This window comes from Ursus americanus, chromosome 19, assembly GCF_024610735.1.
Source record: "Ursus americanus isolate L20-20 chromosome 19, mUrsAme1.1.p, whole genome shotgun sequence".
Taxonomy (NCBI): Eukaryota; Metazoa; Chordata; class Mammalia; order Carnivora; family Ursidae; genus Ursus; species Ursus americanus.
In genome coordinates, this window is record NC_142145.1 from 16,826,634 (window position 1) to 16,846,262 (window position 19,629).

General features: G+C 48.2%; 1 protein-coding gene across 3 annotated transcripts in view; it reads right to left on the minus strand.

Annotated features, from left to right (window-relative positions):
* Nucleotides 1–19,629, minus strand: part of NEDD4L (NEDD4 like E3 ubiquitin protein ligase) — a 333,206-nt gene that overhangs the window by 222,403 nt on the left and 91,174 nt on the right. For all 3 annotated transcript variants that reach the window (XM_087869779.1, XM_045790183.2, XM_045790181.2), the window contains one exon: nt 2,960–3,033. In XM_087869779.1, the coding sequence (XP_087725905.1) occupies nt 2,960–3,033 (74 nt within the window). Of the gene's footprint in view, nt 1–2,959; nt 3,034–19,629 lie in introns of those variants that run through there.

Sequence of the window (19,629 nt, forward strand, 5' to 3'; positions counted from 1 at the left end):
GAGGGTGTGGCCCAAAAGAAAACCTTTCTCTGCTAGTGCCATTTCCACACAGACCAAACGCTCGGACATCCAAGGAGAGCAACAGCTCAATTACCGAATCTTCTTTAAACAAAGGCTCTTTTAAAGAAGTTAGACTTTGCTGGAAGGAAGCTGGAAAATGATCTTGTATTCTCAGTGCAGGATTGGGACAAAGAATGCGGAAAAGAAGGGCATTTCAGGTACAGGCCTCTCCAGGGTGAATCGGCCACCCTGACAGGGAGGCAGGCCTGAGAACAGGGTCCCACAAACCCCAGTCCTCTCTGAAGTGGAGGCTTAGGCAGCCTCTCACCTGGGAGAGATGGAGTGCTCATCACACCCCGACCAACACATCTCGCCCCTCCCCCACCACCCACTGCGCCCCAACCACCAGCCCTCACCACCTCAGGCCAGGCGGCCTCCCTTGGAAACAAAGCGGAGAGAGCCCCAGAGAAGTAAGTCCTGTCTTGGGGTGCCCGGGTGGCTCCGTCAGTTAAGCATCCGACTCTTGATTTCAGCTCAGGTCATGATCTCAGGGTCGTGAGATCAAGCCCCACCACATTGGGCTCCACATTCAGCACAGAGTCTGCTTAGGATTCTCTCTCTCCCTCTCCCTCTGCCTCTTCTCTATCTCCCTCCCACTCTTTAAAACAAAACAAAACAAAACAAACAAACAAAAAAAAAAAAAACCTATTAAAAAAAGGAGTAAAGCCTATCTTTTCAAAACACCCAAGTCTATATGGTTTCTACCACTTATGAGTTTCTGATGATGCTGCTTTGCCAACACCGGCCTTCTTTCTCCAGCCATGATCTTTCCACAACAGGGGTTCCTGTTCCTATGGAGCTCTCTCCCTGGGAAGGGAGAATGGGAAACACAGATGGAGGGGTGCAGTGACAGGCCTGGGGTTCCGAAGGACACAGATAGTAAGGGTCTCACTCCAGCGGAGAGCAGGGGCACACACCACCAGTCCACACTCATGACTTCTGCCCCCAAACACAGGAGAGCTGCCGGGTGAGCAGAGTGACCACGGGGCTCTCCCCAGACTCCCACACGCCAGTTACGAGGCAACAGTGATCCCTGTTCTATACGAGCTACTGCAACACAGAAAGCTTGAGAGGGTCTGTTCAAGGGAACGGGGAGAATGCAGGTCGTGGGGCAAAATAAGGTGATAAACGGGTCCATTCTAGAGTGAAATGCCAACATGGCGTGAACTGCACTCTGCCACCTAATCCTTCCGTTTCAGCTCAGTCACTGGCACTGGGTCCTTAAAGAACTACGGCACCCTGGGGAAAGCGGACACCTGAGCGAGGCACAGAGAGTGACGGAGGAAGGCAGGAAGGGAGGACAGTGTGTTTTCTATTTATTAAACAAAGAAAATGAAGGACAGGGCACCTGGGTGGCTCAGTCGGTTAAGCATCTGCCTTCAGCTCAAGTCTGGGATCAAGCCCCGCATCAGGCATGCAAACGTTTCGATTAAACGTTTCAATTAAAATCCACCTGCCCAATCTTGGTCACGGTGCTCTGTATGGTACGCAACGGCAGTGAGACGTCTCAAACTCCTATGAATTTCTCATCTAGTAGGAGGCAGACGAGTGAAATATTAGAGCATTCACACAGGCACGAGAGAGGAGAAGGAACCTGCAGGTGAGATGTGCTTCCCTCCCCACACCAGCAACTCACGACGGAGGCACGTGTGTGCAGCTCCCACGACGGCTCAGACAGCTAACCCTCGATTAGTCATTTGAGGCACACGGAAGAATGGGGAATTTTTCTTTTAAGATTCATTTATTTATTTGGGGGGGAGGTGCAGAAGGAAGAGGGAGAGACAGTCCCAAGCAGACTCCATGCTGAGCGCAGAGCCCATTGCGGAGCTTGATCTCACGACCCTGAGATCACCACCCGAGCCAATATCAAGAGTCGGACACTTAACTGACTGCACCACCCAGGTGCCCCAAGCATCACACTGAGGCCCTGAAGACCAGAGGCTGACTGCGGTCAACACAAGGGAGCCTACAAGATTAAATGAATGTTCTAACGAGAGCATTCCAGCAACAGCTAACTGTCCCAGCTGCCACTGCATTCCTCATAGCTCAGCCCTACCGCGTACCCAACGCGAACAGAGCGGGGGGCCAAGGGCCTGTCCAGCACCACTGACATGCACGCCCTGGGCAAGCAGTAAGCTTCCTGGATAAAATTCTGTCAGCCACAGGACAGGCAAGTTGGACAGGAACACCTCTAATGTCTCCTCCATGTCTAGAGTTCAAAAAGGGTTTTGTTCTCCAAAATCTGGTCCAAATCCCAGTTCTCGGTAGCTCTAACCTCATTGTGCTACTAGTTTAATAACTTATTGTGACACCCAGCAGAGCCAACAGGAACAAAAGGGCTGATTTCAAGATTTAGGAGTATCAGGCACAGTCCTGAAAATAAGAAAAGCTAAGGAAGCAGAAAGACCAGGCTGCCAGTGCTTCGAGAAAAGGCACAGAAATCACCAAATTCACTCACTCATCACCAAATCTCTCAGTTCAGATTATACGTGCCAGAGAATACTCAGTTTGCTGGGAACAAAATAACACTTTCACATCTCCCTAAAAAGGGATTTTTTTTTAAAAGGAATGTACTAAAATGAATACACATTCCGAAACCGTATTTTTCTACAGAGAAAAACAGAAACATCGGAATCCAGTCTCCTCGTGAAATCAAGCGAGATGGAAGGCAAGACACACCCCTCCCCCTCCCCCCTCCCCCCCCCACTCCCCACCCCCCCCCACCCCCCCCCCCCGCACAAAACACAGTCCCTGGCCCAGCGGCCTCAGCACCATCTCCCCCATCGCTCCGTCAGAAACTCCGGAGGGCGGCCTGGCAATCGTTGTTTGAAGAAGGCCTCAGTTTGGAAAGCGCTTGCCTAACTCGTCAGAAGCCTACAAAAAATCAAACCAAACATACCTGGCTCCAAAGATGTCCTTTTTGGCGAGATCAATTCCAGAAACAACCTTCACTCTGAGAATACGGGACTCTCCCTGTTGGAGGAAAAAAAAAAAGATTAAGAAATGGACCTTCAGTGGGTCATTTCTTACCCAATATGCAAAGGTAACAATTTCTGTTTAGACCAGTCCTGGGGACACAGAACCAATCAACTCAGCACCAGCGATTCTTCCTCACAATGAAGTTCGAAAGGCCAACATTCCAGCTCTGCAATCCTGTGGCCCTAGAAACTAAGAACATCCTGGGGCGCCTAGGTGGCTCAGTCGGTTAAGCATTCGACTCTTGATTTCAGTTCAGGTCACGATCTCAGGGTCCTGGGATCAATACCGGAGTCTGGCTCTGCGCTCAGCAGGGAGTCTGCTTTCCCTCTGCCTTCCCTTCCCCCATGCTCTCTTCCTCTCTCTCTCTCAAATAAATTAATAAATTCTTTTTTAAAAAATTTAGAGCATCCAGGTTAATTAAGCACAAGTTTAATCCAAACTACATCATACAGATCAATTATGTGGACCAGTGAAAGATTTCCAGTTATATACCAAGAACACAAGCATACATTTGAAACCACATAGATCTTTAAGAATTTATTTAATAATTCCCTGGTTTTTCACTTTCATAAATAATTCCTCCATGGAAATTTATACATTTATGTGCGTGGCCTGAGACAGAAAGAAATTTCATGTGCTACAGGATTTCCTCAAAATTAGTTTCATCACGTTGGTACTCAACAAGCAAAAATAATTCCTCAGTTGCAGTGAGAAGAAAATAAATAAATAAATAAATAAATAAATAAATAAATAGCACCATCCCAAGAGGAAATAATCTCAAACCATCTCAGAAATCCATTCATTCATTCATTCACTCATTCATTCACTCATTCATCCACCTGCTTATTTATTCATTCCAACATTCTCTAAGCAGCTCCTACTGCACTGGGCATTGTGCAAGGTCTTAAAACATATACACAAATATGCTCATGGTCTCCTGTGAGGGGTGGGCAGCCCCACAGTGCAGGACCCCGTGATGCCCTCATGCCAAAAGGTTAGAGCAGTAGCTAAGGGCTAAAACATTCAGGCTAGAGGAGCTGGCTTGCTCTCAAGTTTCTGGTTTGGGTCATTAAGTGTTAACGTGAACCAAAAGACAGGAATAAGTCGAATTCAAAGCATCTATGAAACCACCAGGTGGGGGGAGAGAAAAAGACTAGATAAATGGGAGAGACGTCTGGTGTAGGTCAGACGGGGAAGTGATCAGTGTAAGAGCCGTAGTTGGTGGTTACAGCTACAGGTGCAGAAGAACATACCCAGGAAGGGTAAGGAGGGGAAAGGGCTGGGGGTGGAGCCCTTGGGGACAAGAGCACCGAGGGGCAAGAGAGAAGGACTGTGAAACCCATCTATCCATGTGTTCGGTCAAGACCCAGGTGAAGGAAAGAAAATCCAAATGATTCTGCAGTCTACGTCAAAGGAGGTGGGGTGAAATTAAACATGGAGACAGGAGGCCATTGAGCCCTGGTCAATGAGCTGCACACACACTGAGCAACCAAACCGTGCTAGAGATCGCTACTGTCCAGGATTCTTCCATCCCTCCCACCACCCACCCCTGATGCAAGGCTGCCCACATGCCCACACAGCAGAGACACAAACAGGTTTCTCAACTTGTGTGTGTGCTTAGGACCCCCTTCCAAATGAGGTCTGCATTCAGGTTTGGCTTTCACGCACTTGATGAAAGCATTAAAACAAGCGAGGGGTAACTAACACACGGCTTTGCTAGAGCGTAGAAGCGTCTCCAAGGGCTTCCCAAAGCTTCTGGGTTAAGGGCCCTTCCCCTGGCTCCTTAAGCAGCCACCGACTGCCCTGACCTTTCTCCCTTCCACTCACCTCCACGGCCAGTCATCAAGGACTGTTTGTTGGCACAGCTGTCACCAGGGCTACAGCTCTTCCGTCTCTCCCAGCACACTGCACCCCACCGCCCATCATCAGACCTCTCTGATGACCTACTCAACTCAAGGAACGCCCCCGGGGGATGCACTGTTTTACACACGGATAAAAATCTGGCAGCGCCTTTGCAGAGTTAACGGTACAATGGGAGGCCCGCTAGTGCATACAAATTGCATACAAGTTGAAGATCACGGATGAAACGAAACCCTTGTCTGCCAGGCTAAGGCGTTAAGACTTTGAGACGGAATGAGGAACCACTCAGAAGAAATGAGGATAGGGAACAGCTGGAGAGGAGCGTACTTTTCTGTCTCCCTGCCTCCCCCCATCCCAGCTCTCTGGCCCTCCCCCATCCCCTGACAAAAGACTTCCAACCAGCAATTCTCCCCAAACACCCTTGTGCAGAGGGGGGCGAGAAAAATCGGTTGGTACCCACGGATGGTGGATAGTGTTAAAGGAAGTGCTAAGCCTCCAGGCCAGTCCTGGGTGCTGGCGAAAGGAGATGGTGGATCGGGTCTACCATGCGTGACTCCTTCCATAAGCAACTCGGGCAGGGAAGCAGTCTTTCCACCCCAGACTGGCACTGGTCACCGAGTTGGGGAAGACAAACAAGGGACTGTCTAGGATGGAAGCCCATGTACAGTCAGGCACAGAGCAAAAGATAAGAATTCTGGTAAGAAACAGTCTCTTTATCTCATAGCCCTTGGGATCTCTCAAAAATCCTGGGCAGCATCCTGGACTTGCCACCAACTTGATAGGGGGCTCAACTGCATCGTGTCTGGATTCTGTGGAATAAGATAAGCCCAGCTCACACCGGTTCCCTGAGGTTTATATTAACATTGGGTGAATGTTCTTTGTTCTTCCACTGGGCAGACTACTTTTCAAAAGCACACATTTTAAAGTCAGGGAACATTTATATGAATAAATGAATAAAAATAAACTTTACTGAAGGAACAAGTAGAATTTTTTTATGGAAATTGATTTATTCATTTGGTAAGCAAGAGCGCCTGCTCTAAGACCCAGGGATACAGCAAGACAGACAGACAGAACGCCCCCACCCCCACTCGGCCCCACCCACCTTCTGGTGTTCACGAAAATGCACTGTATACCAAGGCTCTCAACTACATGGGGACACAAATTGCAGGTCTGGAGGGCAAAGGGTAATATATAACATACTTTAAAATTTTGTACACTTCTCTTTCCACTAAAGAAATTCTCATTTAAGAAGCAAACGTAGGAAAATAAGCATAGATATGTGCACAAGCAAACCAAAAAACAGCTACAAGGACAGTTGCCAAAGCATTTTTCAATCGGAAACGAAAAATGCAAAAGTCCCTCAAAAGTAGACAGTTAAATGTCCATGGCAATTCTGTGCAATGAGCTACAACACTGTCGTTAAAAATGCGTGAGATTCTGGGGTGCCTGGGTGGCTCAGTAGGTTAAGCGTCTGCCTGCAGCTTGGGTCATGATCCCAGGGTCCTAGGATCCAGCCCTGGCCAGCCCTGGGTCGGGCTCCCTGGGCTGGGCTCCCCACTTAGTGGGGAGTCTGCTTCTCCCTCTGCCTGTCACCCTGCTCATGCTCATGCACTCTCTCTCTCAAATAAATAAAATCTTAAAAAAAAAAATTGTGTGAGATTCTGTAATGACCGTCATTCATTCTACAAGTGTTTTCTAAGTACCGACCATGTGCCAGACCCATTATCTGGGAGTTCGGATATGAACAAGACGGAGTTCCTCCCTCAAGGAATACAATCTAGAAATCAGACAGAATATAAATATATACTGCAAAGAGGAATTTCTGATGGTGGTAAGTGCTTTGATGACAACTCAATACCAGCAACTAAGCAGAGGGAGAACGGGAGAATATTTTAAGACGGGTGGTCTGGAAAGGCCTCTTTGGAGAGGAGACACCTGAGCTGAAATCAAAGGAGACAAAAGGTGATGCTGTGGGGGTGAGGATTTTCATGCAGAGGTGACAGCAAGTCCCCAGGCCTCGGGGAGCAGGTCTGGCATTGCAAGGAGAGGCAAGAGCAGAGTGGTACGGTGGGGCCAGAGACCCAAGAGGCCAGCCTCCTGAGAAAGTGGGCATTAGTCCAACCATCTCTGGAAAGTTTTAAGCAGGAGACTGATAACATCGGATGTGAGTTTTTAGAAGACCACCTTGGTTGCTGTGCAAGATCAGATTATAAGGGAACAAGAACAGAAACAGACCAATTAGAAAGAGATCTGGCAAGAGATGGTGGGGGCTTCACATAGGATTGACATGGAGAGGTGACCGTATTCGAAATAAACAACTTGGTTTATTAAAAAAAAAAAAAAAAAGTTTCAAAAATGGGCTATACAAGTGAGTTAGAAATAAGCAAGGCGGTCAATAGCTGTATCCCTTTTCCACTTGGACAACATTTCCCAGCATGCCTCACAGTTAGGTGGTCATGTGACTAAGTTCTGGCCAGTGGAATGAGCTTAGAAATGTATGTATTTTCCAGACATGGCCCATAAGACCCTCCCTCCATTCTCTTCTCCCCACTCAACAGACAAAATCCTGAAAGCCAAGAAGGGTGTAGCGGGACGGAGCACCTGCCCTGAGCTTGCCGCCTCCACCGTCACCTACCCACCTTGCCAGGACAGTGAGCTGGAAACACACTTGTACTGTTTCTCCCCACTGAAAATTAAAGGTTGCTTTAGCAGTTGGCCTTCGTTCATATACAATATAATCTCAATTTTCAATAAATATCAATTATGTATAAGCACAGAAAAAGACATCCAGAGGATTATAGTAGCAGTGATTACCTCTGATAATGGATAACGTTCTGATCTGATAACGTTCTTGTTGAAACATTACATATTTTTCTTTGGAAATTAAATTTTTGAAGAAACTCCAAAAAATAATAATACATATGGAAAAAAAAGAAAAATTTAAAATCACAGGCTTAGGAATCTAGGTTTCTGTATTTATAAAGTGAATAAACCTTTTGTCATAATAAAAACCTACAGGTTATATTTTAGCTAACTCGCAAAGGTACAGAGCTGTCTACCTGGGAGATGTGAAAAGGACACCCTTCTGTAACGCCCAGGCAACAGCTGGGAGGTGAAAGGAGCAAAGAGCCTTTATTGAGCACTTGCTATTTACAAGCAGCTGTGACGGGATATTTCACCTCGCTCTGAAGTTATGGGGTAGGGGAGCAGGAAAAAGAATGTTACTCTATAAAAACTGTTTTTACACATGAGTTTCAGACATACAGCAAAAACTTATCTGTGTTTCCTCTCAATAATAAGTGTGCACACAGATAAGCAGCCATCGTCACCCTGTAAAGAAACACATGATCAGGTGTGTGACGACTTTATCAGATGCCACGGGCGACAAGCCGAGCAACTGGACTTTCTGAGGCATTTTATTACTTTCATAAAATCTACGCATGACATTGCGGGCCCTGGTTATGACCCCAGTAGAATTCAATATTTAACTAAGGTGGCTTACGACAACGAAGATATTATTTGGAGTTGGACCGTGCGGAGCAGAGAAGTGCAGGCGGAGAAGAGGTGAGGCCGGAAACTGCGGGTCTGCTCACGACTCTCAGGGTCTCTTCCGGCTACTATCCATCTACTGTTTTCGCATGCTCACTGCACATCAGGGACGATTCTATGCACCTGACGTGTGTTTTTCTTTTGTACTTCATTTTCTAAATCCTCCTGAAGGCCTAAAACAAGATAAGGTACCCAAGCTATAGCTGAGTGCCCCGCACCAACTCCCGACTTATCAACAGGGGGGATTCTGAAGGTTCATCTTTAAGGCAGTTGTTTCCAGAAGCCTGCTCGTATAAACTGGAAGTGGTTACCAAATTCCCATGGCCACCCACAAAGCCTACTAAATACCTCATCTACCAAAATTACTCCTGATAAAATAAACCTCAAGTTCCAACCCAAAGTAAGATACCAGAATTCATATTTTCTCCTAGGAATCCACCTTGAGAAGGTAAACTTCTTTTTTAAGATTTTTATTTATGCATTTGAGAGACAGAGAGACAGAGAGAGAGAGAGAGAGAGAGAGAGTGCGAGCGCACATGGTGAGGGGTGGAGCAGAGGGAGGGAGAAAGTCTCAAGCAAACTCTACACTGAGCATGGAGGCCGACACAGGGACTGATTCCAGGACCCCAAGATCACGACCTGAGCCGAAACCAAGAGCAGGACGCTTAACTGACTGTGCCACCCAGGCACCCCAAGAAGGTAACTTTTCATATTTCATAGCTTATCCTTCGCAATGGCAGCTGACCCCCCACCCCTGGCAAAAGCTGGTATCTGGGTTAGAAAATAGTGTTCTTTTTCCACAGGGTCCCCAGGGAGCCCAGGTATCACATACAGCAGCCCATCCTTGTAAGACAAGGAAGACCTATGTCAGGAACTTGCACATCTTAGTCTTTCGTCCCTCTATTAATTTACACATTTATCTTCCATATTCCACCAGTGACGTATAGTTCTCACTATTACCCATAACACTTGCAGGCTCACGTACACACTCCTGGTTTAAAGGGATGATCAGAATCTTTATACGCTGAAACATCTAAGTTATAGATATGTCCATTAACTTCAGTTGCTTTAAAAATTAAATCAGCTAACATGAAGTGCCCACCCTGTGCCCACTACACAGCAGATACCATTCATCTTCCCGTTCCCACCTGCTCTTGCTCCAGCTATGAGCCAAGATCCTGTTCCATACATCTCTTTAAATTTTCTACAACCCCCGTCGCCCCGACCTCATCCCTTATTCCCGCCCATTTCAGCTCTGCAACCTCCTGTCCTCTTCACGCTCTGCCTTTTCCTACTCTGTATTGCCACCCCAATTCCTACTCTCTAAACCTTTTCCCCTCTTCTCTCCTTTGATGGGTCCCCGGCCTCACACCGCAGCCCCCTCTCCGACCTTCTTGCTCTCTCTCAGTTCTCCACTCTGACCTTCTCATTGTTCATTCAAAAAAATGTGCTGAGTGACATTTATGTTCAATGCGCTGTGCTAGAAGACAGGAAGAACACAAAAGTAAACAAGAAGGTGTCTACCTTCTTCTCTGCCCAGGAGGGGCTTACGATCAGTTGCGAGGTTAGACATATACATACCTGTAATATATCTGTAATACAGGGGCGGAAGAGAAACCTACAATACGTGGGTTGAGGACAAAGACACAGGGGGTTACAGGAGGGGAGCCCAATACTGAACTACATGTCCAGCCCAAGCTCAGAAAACCCTGATGACAGCAAACAGCCCCAACTCACAGGCCCATCCTCTGTGGCAGTTCACCACTATCAGCCCAACACAGAACATTCTCAACAAGCTCAAGTCCCAGGGATACTAGTTTCGGAGAAAACTGCAGGAACAGACTGTGCACAACCTACATATCTCAACCACGGCTAGATTATGGCCATTAATATGCCAAACGGAGGAAACGGGGAGAGGTAAAAGGATGGCCCTCCAGAGCAGAATTCTAATTTTAATGCTCAAGGTGACTAACCTTCAGAAATTATGTTGTGTGATTTTTTAATTTATTTATTGAAAGAGAGAAAGAGAGAGTGGGAGAAGGAGTAGAGGGAGAGAACCTTCAAGCAGACTCCCAGCTGAGTGCAGAGCCCCACAAGGGGCTCAGTCTCATGACCCATGAGATCATGACCTGAGCTGAAACGGAGTCAAACGCTTAACCGACTGAGCCACCCAGGTGCCTCTATGTTCTGTGGTTTTAAAAATATGTCCACAAATTCTTGAAATTCCGCTCTTTAAGAGGCAGGGCTTAATTTTCCTCTCTCGCTGGAGGTTGGACATAGTGACTTCTTTCTAATAAACAGAATATGGAAAAAGCTGAAGATTAGGTCATTAAATGCACTGTGATTTCCTCCTCTCTCAGATCACTCACTCTGAAAGCCAGAGGCTGCCGTGTTGTGAGGACACTCAAGAAGCCCTACGAGGAGTCCATGTAGTGAGGACTGAGGCCTCCCGCTCACAGCCACGTGAAGGAAACATCTTGAAGTGGATCCTCCAGCCCCAGGCAAGCCTTCCGATGACGGCACTCCTCACTGACATCTTGACTACCACCTCATGGCAGATCTTTGCCTGCTCTGTGCTGGTAACTGTGGAAGGCATGTGTCAGAACACTCAGCGAAGCCGTTTTTGTGGCTTTCTGCTGACACACTGCGGGATCATCCGTAACACAGCAATGGAGAATCGGCGCACATGGAGAATCCCACACAATAACTGTCGTCTAGTTTATCTCTTGGCTAAGTGGAGATTTCCCTGCGTATTAGGACACTGCTCAACACAAGGAAAAGATACCAGCTCAAGGCAGAATTTACAGAACTTGGTGACTTGTTCAACGTACATGCAATGGCTGTATTATTTTAAGCACAGAATCCCGCACTTTAGAGAAGTACAGTCAATACTCCAAACTGAGACAACTCCAGAAAATCTAGGGCACATGATCATCTGTATGATTTTTTTTTTTTTAATTCTGGAAAAAAAGAACATTAGAGAGTAGCTGTGAAACTTCTATCTGCCTTTATAACAACCCTTTCTCCATCCCACACCCTTATTTTAAGTTCCTGCTAATACTGGGATGACCCACACCAACCAACATCACCTCAATCGTACCTCCTTCCAAAAGCTACTGAGCATCTATTACGTGCCCACCCCGAGTAGCTGCTGTCGTATGGCAGCTTCTCTCCATCCTAATTCACCTGCCACCTCCTTAGCAACCTTTCTAGAATGTCCTTTCTCCCTTACAACAGTGGGTCTTCGCCATGGACACATGGGTCTCATTAAAACCCCTCAGCACGACAATGAAGGCTCACCATGACCTGCTTTATCCCTGAACTACCTGTGCTCTTCGCAGGGACCCAATGCCCTTCCTCACTGCACCTGCCCACACAGCACCCATTCATCCCCTACGATCCGCTCACGGCCATGTCGTCAGGAAACCCAAAGCGCTTACAACACTCCAAGAACAGTACAGGAAGAAGGCGTCAATAAGACAGAGTTCAAGCCTACAGGACTTTACTTTCTATGTCCCAGGAGAACAACATACACACAATTACAAGACGCCACAATAAACTTAACAGCAGCAGTGAAGAATGGTAACCTACAGGAACACAGAGGAGGAAGAAATGAACGTACGTGTCAGGGGTGGGGACAAGGAAAGTTGCTCAGATGAGCGGCCATGGGAGCCAGGCCCCGAAGACTGAGGAAGAGGGAGGAACAATTCTTCAGGCGAAAGAAGCAGCATGAGGGTACCTCGAAATGGAGAGCAAATCAACGTGCAGAGAGACGGGGGAGCGAACAGCTGCCCAGGCCTGGCTTCATCCTCTGTGTGCTACAGGGCAGACACATCCAGCAGACAAGGGACAGGCTCACTGCAGGACAAGAGCAGAGAGAGTCGAATCCAGAGAGAGGAGGACAGGACACGATACGTGGTCCGCTACACTGTTCTGGCGGACTGCGCACTGGCTCTGGGGAGGGAAGATATGGGACTGGTTCCAAAGCTGGGGGGGGGGGGGCAGGGGTCGCACAGCACGGCTAGGTGATAGACTGGTTTTGCAAGGCAAAGAAGGTACCCCCTCAGAGGCGCCTGGGTGGCTCAGTCGTTAAGCATCTGCATTCTGCTCAGGTCGTGATCCCAGGGTCCTGGGATCGAGCCCCACATGGGGCTCCCCCTCTGCCTGCTGCTCCCCAGCTTGTTTCTTCTCCCTCTGTTGAATAAATAAAATCTTAAAAAGAAGAAGAAGGTGGCACCCCCTCAAGTTCCCAGTTTGGGTGTAACAGGGCTGCCGCTATCTGATGGTAAAAACTAAAGAGAAGAGAGGGAGTCTGAGGCGAAGGGAAGTAAGAGAACGTGGATTTCCTGAGGTTTCCCTGCCAGTGGGGAGGCAGAGACGTCCAAGACGCAGCCAGGAGTCAGAACCCAGAGCTCGGTACAGAGGCCATAAACGGACACTGAGCCTGGGGGGCCCAGCACCTTTCTCCGAGCCTGGCTTCGGACGGATCATTTCGTCTGGCACTTACGTAATAAGTCACTGTAGTCTTTCTTTCCTGCAGATACGTCTTATGTTCTTGACTCGGCTCCACGGGCGCACTGTCCAACACGTAACCGCCAGCTACGCGGGGCTGGTTAAGCCGAAGCAGAATCGATGACAACTACAAGTCAGTCCCTTAGTAACATGGGCCACACGTCAGCTGCCCAACAGGCACCTATGCCTAGGGGCTGGCTACCGTGTTGGACACGCAGGGACAGAATATGGGCCATTTCCACAATCACAGGAAGTTCTGCTGGATGGCGCTGCTCTGAACGGCACTAAAACTCACGGCAAGAATGAAGCAGGGTTTGAACATCATCTTGTGAAAGGTGGGAAGACTGGAAAGAAGGAAGGGAGGGAGGGAGGAAGGGATCCCTACTCTTAGCTCAACTGTACCTCAATCCAGCGGTGGAATCCAGCTGCCTGAAAGTGAAAGGGGGAGCTCCTGTAATCCCACGTTCTAAGGGCAAGACTTCCTCTGGAGCACTGGGGACCAGCACGCCAATTCATGGCTGTCAAGCTACATGAAGCCAATGCTATACAGTGCAGTGCAGTCCCCGAGTCTAGACAGTTTTTAAACCATTATACAAAGAGGACCCGCAGGGACAGCAGCCTAACCAAGTGTGCGACAGAGACCTGGGAGCGTAGCTGAGGAGGCCAGAATCCTAACCGGGTTGCTCTGTCTTGCACAACAGTCACAGGAAAACGCATTCGGGAGGCAAGAAGAGAGGTAAAATCCCAACAGGATCCCGTTCTTGGTCCCCTAAAGAGAAGACATCGTGGAGAACCCTTGGAGGGAAAGGGCAGGTAGGAAAAAGGCAGGACTCCACATCAGGGTGAAGAGCGGACGGCCCAGCACCAAAGCACTGCCGGGGGGGCGGGGGGGGGGGCGGCGCGAGTGCAGACAGACCCGAGCCCAGAGGACTTGACGGCCTGTAGGGAGGAGGAGACTGCATGACCAGGGAGCAAGCCACAACACCTGCTCCCCAAAGGCAAAGCTGATGTTGGAGGAGCATCTGGAAGCTTCTGTCAAGCCTCATGGCAACTCCCCAGGGCTCACACTGAACCCCGCCCCCCCACCCTCCCACAACTGAGTGCAGTTTTCACCCATGCCTTAAAAGTGTTAGCTTTACATCTAATTCTTTCAGTGACAACATAAGAAGTCTTTGTTTCTGACTTCTGAATAGAGTCAAGCCACGGCGTTCCGGGTTCTTTGTAGATCTCACCATTCTGCCAACACTTCACCTGGAAAATCAGTCCCTCAAGAAGAGGAGATGGGGGGGCAGGCGGGGTGAGCGGCAGGCTGAGGAGTCAGCCGTGGGTGGTGGCTGGGATCAGGCGGGTCCTGAGTGGCGTTCACAGCCCCAAGGGCCTCACTCCGAACAGGACTCAAACGTACACTCAGCAAGAATGTAAAGCCTTCCATGTGTGCACAGAGTTTTAGAGTGGCTCTCAATGAGAAACGTTCAGTTCTCGAAAGCCAAGAATCCACGTAATTCAGCGATCACGTAGACAGGAAAGGAGGGTGCCACTGAACAGTGTCCGTGAAATGAATGAGCTGGCAAGAGCTCAAGCTCAAAGCACTGAGTCGCCCTCTTCCACTAATTAAAAATTCTCTTTTTACCAGAAGAGTTGGTAAAACTCCATGTAAAAGGTCTTCAAAGAATCCATTTATCAATGGTGCTTTTGTTCCCAACCTCGAATCACAAGACAGGAAACATGTTTCAATTCCCCCAAGATCACTAACACAAGAATTATCTTGTGTGTATAGTTCTAAAAATGATCATAATAAACAACTGCACTTTGTTGAAAGCCAAAAATCACAGCTCAAAATCTAAAGTTCTGTATTTTTCATGGCAGTCATAACTCTGACCGCTCCTCTTCCATGAAGTGAAGTCTGGGTTTCTGGAACGCATACTTTGACTGGAAGGATCTGGAAGGGTCTGGGTTTCAGGCAGCAGGGGCTACTAAGGGCCCCCAAGAGCACAATCCATGGAGTGAGTTCCGTGGTCCCAGATCTGAATCTCCCCAAGAAGGGGCAGAAGCGTGGACTCACGTGGTGTGCCAAGGGCTCCTAGCATTTTGAAAAGGACACACTGAACACAGCTGATAAGAAACTCATCCGAGTGTCGCGTTTTAGATTTTACAGTGAGGAAATGACCCGTTGCACGGATCTGAAGCCTCAGGACTGGCATGTTTACTCGGTAGGCAAGTTGGACAGGTGCAAATTATCATCCATCAAAGGCTGTGTGTGAAGAACAAGGCTTAGTTTGAGTATCCAAATACACGCCATACTCGTCTCCACAACACGGTGACGCTGCCACTCCCAAGTGCTTGAGCCCCACGGCTCTGGACAGGCCTTCCAAAAGCACCGCCAAACAGAAACCTCTCTGGGCTTCCCTTTCCTGAGCTCCAGCCCACCCCCACCCCCACCCCTCCCACTCCCAGGCTCTGTTCCCACCATGCAATGCAAGTGACGAAGCTCCCCCACCACAGACAGCAACCAAATGCTGCCGTGCCCCCCGGAGATCACATCCAAGTCACCTCCCCCGGAACTGTGGGTGGTCCCAAAATCTCCAGCCACGTATTTACAGATCATGTCTCGGTTTGCTCCCACAAATACCTTATTTGCTCCTAGTTTAGTCCTCAAGAGGTTACTATTCCTGACGCCTGGAAGGACAGGAAGATCAGCTCAAGTACCCACGCCTGTGCTCCAGCTTGAAGCCTTCCTGCCCTCATGTGTCTGACTTCACTTAAGACCAGTGCGAGAAGGGGACTGGGGGAACCAGGGCCCCAAAGCAGCAAAACTAGGACGATGCCAAGGACAACCTACTCATCCCAGGGAGTCACTTCCCACAGTGGCTAAGAGAATCGGCCATCATCCCAAAGGCGTCAGACACAAGAGATGGGCAAATGTCCCAACTTAGAAGAGAAGCTATGAATCGTACTATAAATGACACACTTGGACCAGGATAGCTTTCCCCGCTGCCAGATCCACCAACTCACTGTTCAGTTTCCATCTCCTTCTTGTCCTTCAGCCCTCCGCCAACGTAGCACATTCTCTGACAAGGTCTTCCCAGAGCTCCTAGGCTAGGTAGGGCCTCCCACAAAAGGCTCCCACGGTGCCCCAGATTTCTTCTCTCACCCTTTATTGTTGCTGCTTTTAAAATTAGCTATCATGGAGCACCTGGCTGGCTTGGTCAGTAGAACGTGCAACTCTTGATCTTGGGGGTGGGGTTTCAAGCCCCACGGTGGGTGTAGAGATGAGTTTAAAAAAATAAAATCTTAAAATGAGCTATTGTGCCAAAGACGAAGCTCGAAGAAGGCAGGGGCTAGACAGCAGTTCACAGGGAGTGGCAAGAATCATGGTCCCCGCGCAGCCCGGTCAAGGCCAGGGAGCCAGAGAGCAATCCCTCAGCTTGCTTAGCACGGCATTCCAAGACTTGAGTAAGGAGCTCGGCACCCAAATGTTCCAAGGGGAGCGGATGGCTGGGTGAATAAATGACATCAGTCCAAAGCAAAGTTCTTGAGTGAATTACTAAATAGTCTTCCTTTATTAAAGGAAAACAATCTACAGCTAAGGTCTGCCAAGAATAAGACCTGCAAACTTATTTCCTTTTCTGATAAGATTCACAGCACCAGGGCTGCACACCTAGTGTACAGAGACTTTGGCCAAACCACGATCATATTCTTCTAGCCGAGGTGACGACAGGAGGGTGAACTGATATTAAGTTAGGTGGGACTTAGTTGTATCTCGTTGTTAACTCCCATCCCAAGTATAATCATTAGACAACTCCAGGGAGGTGGGGTCGAAGGGGTGTGTAAGGTCCCAGGCCTCTATTTTTAACTCCATCCCGGGCAACATTTGTGAGTCTGGAAACTCTGGATGAGGATACTGATGGCAGGCTAATTCAATTTGTAGCTGACATCCACACCTGGATGAACTGTCAGAAAACCGGATCAGAATCCAAAAAGATTTCATCTTTGGGTGATGAATGGGTGATGGGTCGAACCTTGAGGATGCAGTTTTACAGTGGTGTGTGTGCTCGGCTGCCTGACTCAGTGCAGGGGGCAGGAGGGAAGAGCATCGAAAGTGGGAGAAAAAAATCTTTGGGGTTTCGGGGCACCTGGCTGGCTCAGTCAGTGCAGCATGTGACTCTTGGGTCTCAGGGTCGTGAGTTCAAACCCCATGTGGAGCATAGCGCTTACTTTAAAAAAAAAATCTTGGGGATTTTATTATCTCAAGCTCAGTATGACTCAACACTGTGACAGTAAACCACCTGCATTATTCAAAGTCCAGAGCTGGGAATGTCGTCATCCTATACCCCGGGCCAGCATTATGTTCAATTCCAAGGTGCATGACTTAGGAGGAACATGGCTATTTTGTTTTGTTTGAGGACAGAATCCATACAACAGAACACGAAGCAACCAAAAGAATGAGGATGTGCCCTACAGACAGCCCTGCAAACCCGAGCTGTACGTGACAAGGTTGGGTGGAGAACGCTTTGCAGGGCTCACCGTCCTCCATGTGAGGAGAAAGGAGGAGATGTGTGTATGTGTTGACACACACACACACGCTTGTTGGTGTGTGCGTAGTCTGTAAGGACACAAGAAAATGGTACCACTGACGGACTGAGGACAAAACAAGTTGGCTGGGGGCTGAGGTGCGCAAGAGAGACAGACACACAGAGATGCCTCACTGTATAAAAGCCTTTTTTAAGCTTAAATTTAAAACCACTTAGATGTATGAACAACTCAAGAAAATGTTTCTGTGGGAAAGGGGGTGGGGCGGCAGAAGCCAAGACAGTTTCTGTTCTGAGGCTGCAGAGGGCGAACCTCAAAGCAAGGAGTGAAGGCTGCAGAAAGGCAGATGTGCCTTCCGGAGGGAAGGAAATTCTGGTCGTTAAACCTGGTCAAACACAGAGCAGGTGGCCTCCTGAGGCCCAGAGCTGACCGGTTCTCACCAGAGGGAGAGCAAAGGCCTGCCACCTGCCAGAAATATCACCAGGTAGGGAGACCATGAACCAGATGATCCCTGATGTCCTTTCCCAACTGTGCAGTGTGATTCTAGAAGGCCTGCACATGAGGAGCCAGAAACTCAGACCAAGAAGATTCATGCAACATCACACAACGCTTTACACACACACACACACACACACACGTATAATTTCTCTAAGACAGTAGGAATTACTGTCCTGTCTCTCATAGCGAAACACAAAGGTGATTCATAAATCAGAATGCTTCTCTACTTGCAACCAGTTTCAAAACATCATGAATAAAATAACCAATCAGTCGGTTTTTTGGTTCCTATTCCACACCTTATTTCAAAAAGGATTTACGATGGCTAGCTGGCTCTATACAAGAGGCTCAAAATTCCTTTTATAGGGGCGCCTGGGTGGCTCCGTCATTAAGCATCTGCCTTCGGCTCAGGGCGTGAACCCGGGGTCCTGGGATCGAACCCCACATCAGGCTCCTCTGCTGGGAGCCTGCTTTTTCCTCTCCCACTCCCTCTCCTTGTGTTCCCTCTCTGTTTGTCTCTCTGTCAAATAAATAAATAAAACCTTTAAAAAAATTAAAAAAAATAAAATTCCTTTTATAAAGACTAGCAAAACTTGTACGATGGGCTGGTTGCTGGAATCATTCTCAGAGATAACTCTCAGTAAGAGGGCAAGAGGTCGCTGGTGCAAGGAGCAGCTGGAGTTAGCTCGGGCTGCTACAAAAAGCTCAACTGCACACACAAACACAGTACCACCAGCTCCGACGAGAGCTAGGGAAAAGCGGCAAACGGAACTGAGCTGTCCCATTAGAAACTTCAAGAAGCCACAGCGCCCAGTGCCATAGACCTTGGTATGCTGGAGGCATCGCACAGGACAGCAGGTGCTGGGGTGACAAGGATAACAGGATTTGTGTCACCATTCATGGCCTGAGGCCCAGGAAGCAGCCCCTCTGAATCCAACCTAATTCCTCACTCCCCTTCTGTCACCTTCTGTGGCTGAAAGCCAGCCACAGGCCACAAGGGACGTTCATTTCATACCAATATATGCAAGACAAAACCTTCATGGTCCCTGGCTTCACATTTAAAAGGAGACAAGTGGGGCGCCTGGGTGGCTCAGTCGATTAAGCCTCTGACTCTTGGTTTTGGCTCAGGCCATGAGCTCAGGTTTCTGGGACAGGCTCCAAGGCTCTGAGCTCAGCAGGGAGTCTGCTTCCCCTCTCTCCCTCTGCTCTCCCTCTCCCCCCCCCAACTTATTCCTCTCTCAAATAAATATTTTTAAAAATAAAAAAATAAAAGGAAACAAATATGCTAGATTATCAACCTTATGATGGGCAGAATCTAGGCCTCTTATAATAAGGCAGAATTTACGGCCTTAAAATGTGCAAATGTGCATTATCAGATTAACATTTCAGCTGGGCCTCATTATCCAACAGCGCCGTCTTATCACACAGACCTGACCTTAGTAACTCATTAAGATAGTGGCTGAAACATTCTATTTCCTAGCTTATTGGAATTTTACCTTGTGTTCTGAATCATGAATTTTTAAAAAATAATATTCCTAAAGACAGAAAACTTACATTGTTTTTCAGTTTCCTCATAGGAAAAAAAAAAAGACTGAACAATTTCATCTCAGTACTCACTTTGATTTTTTTTAATTTAAAAGTATC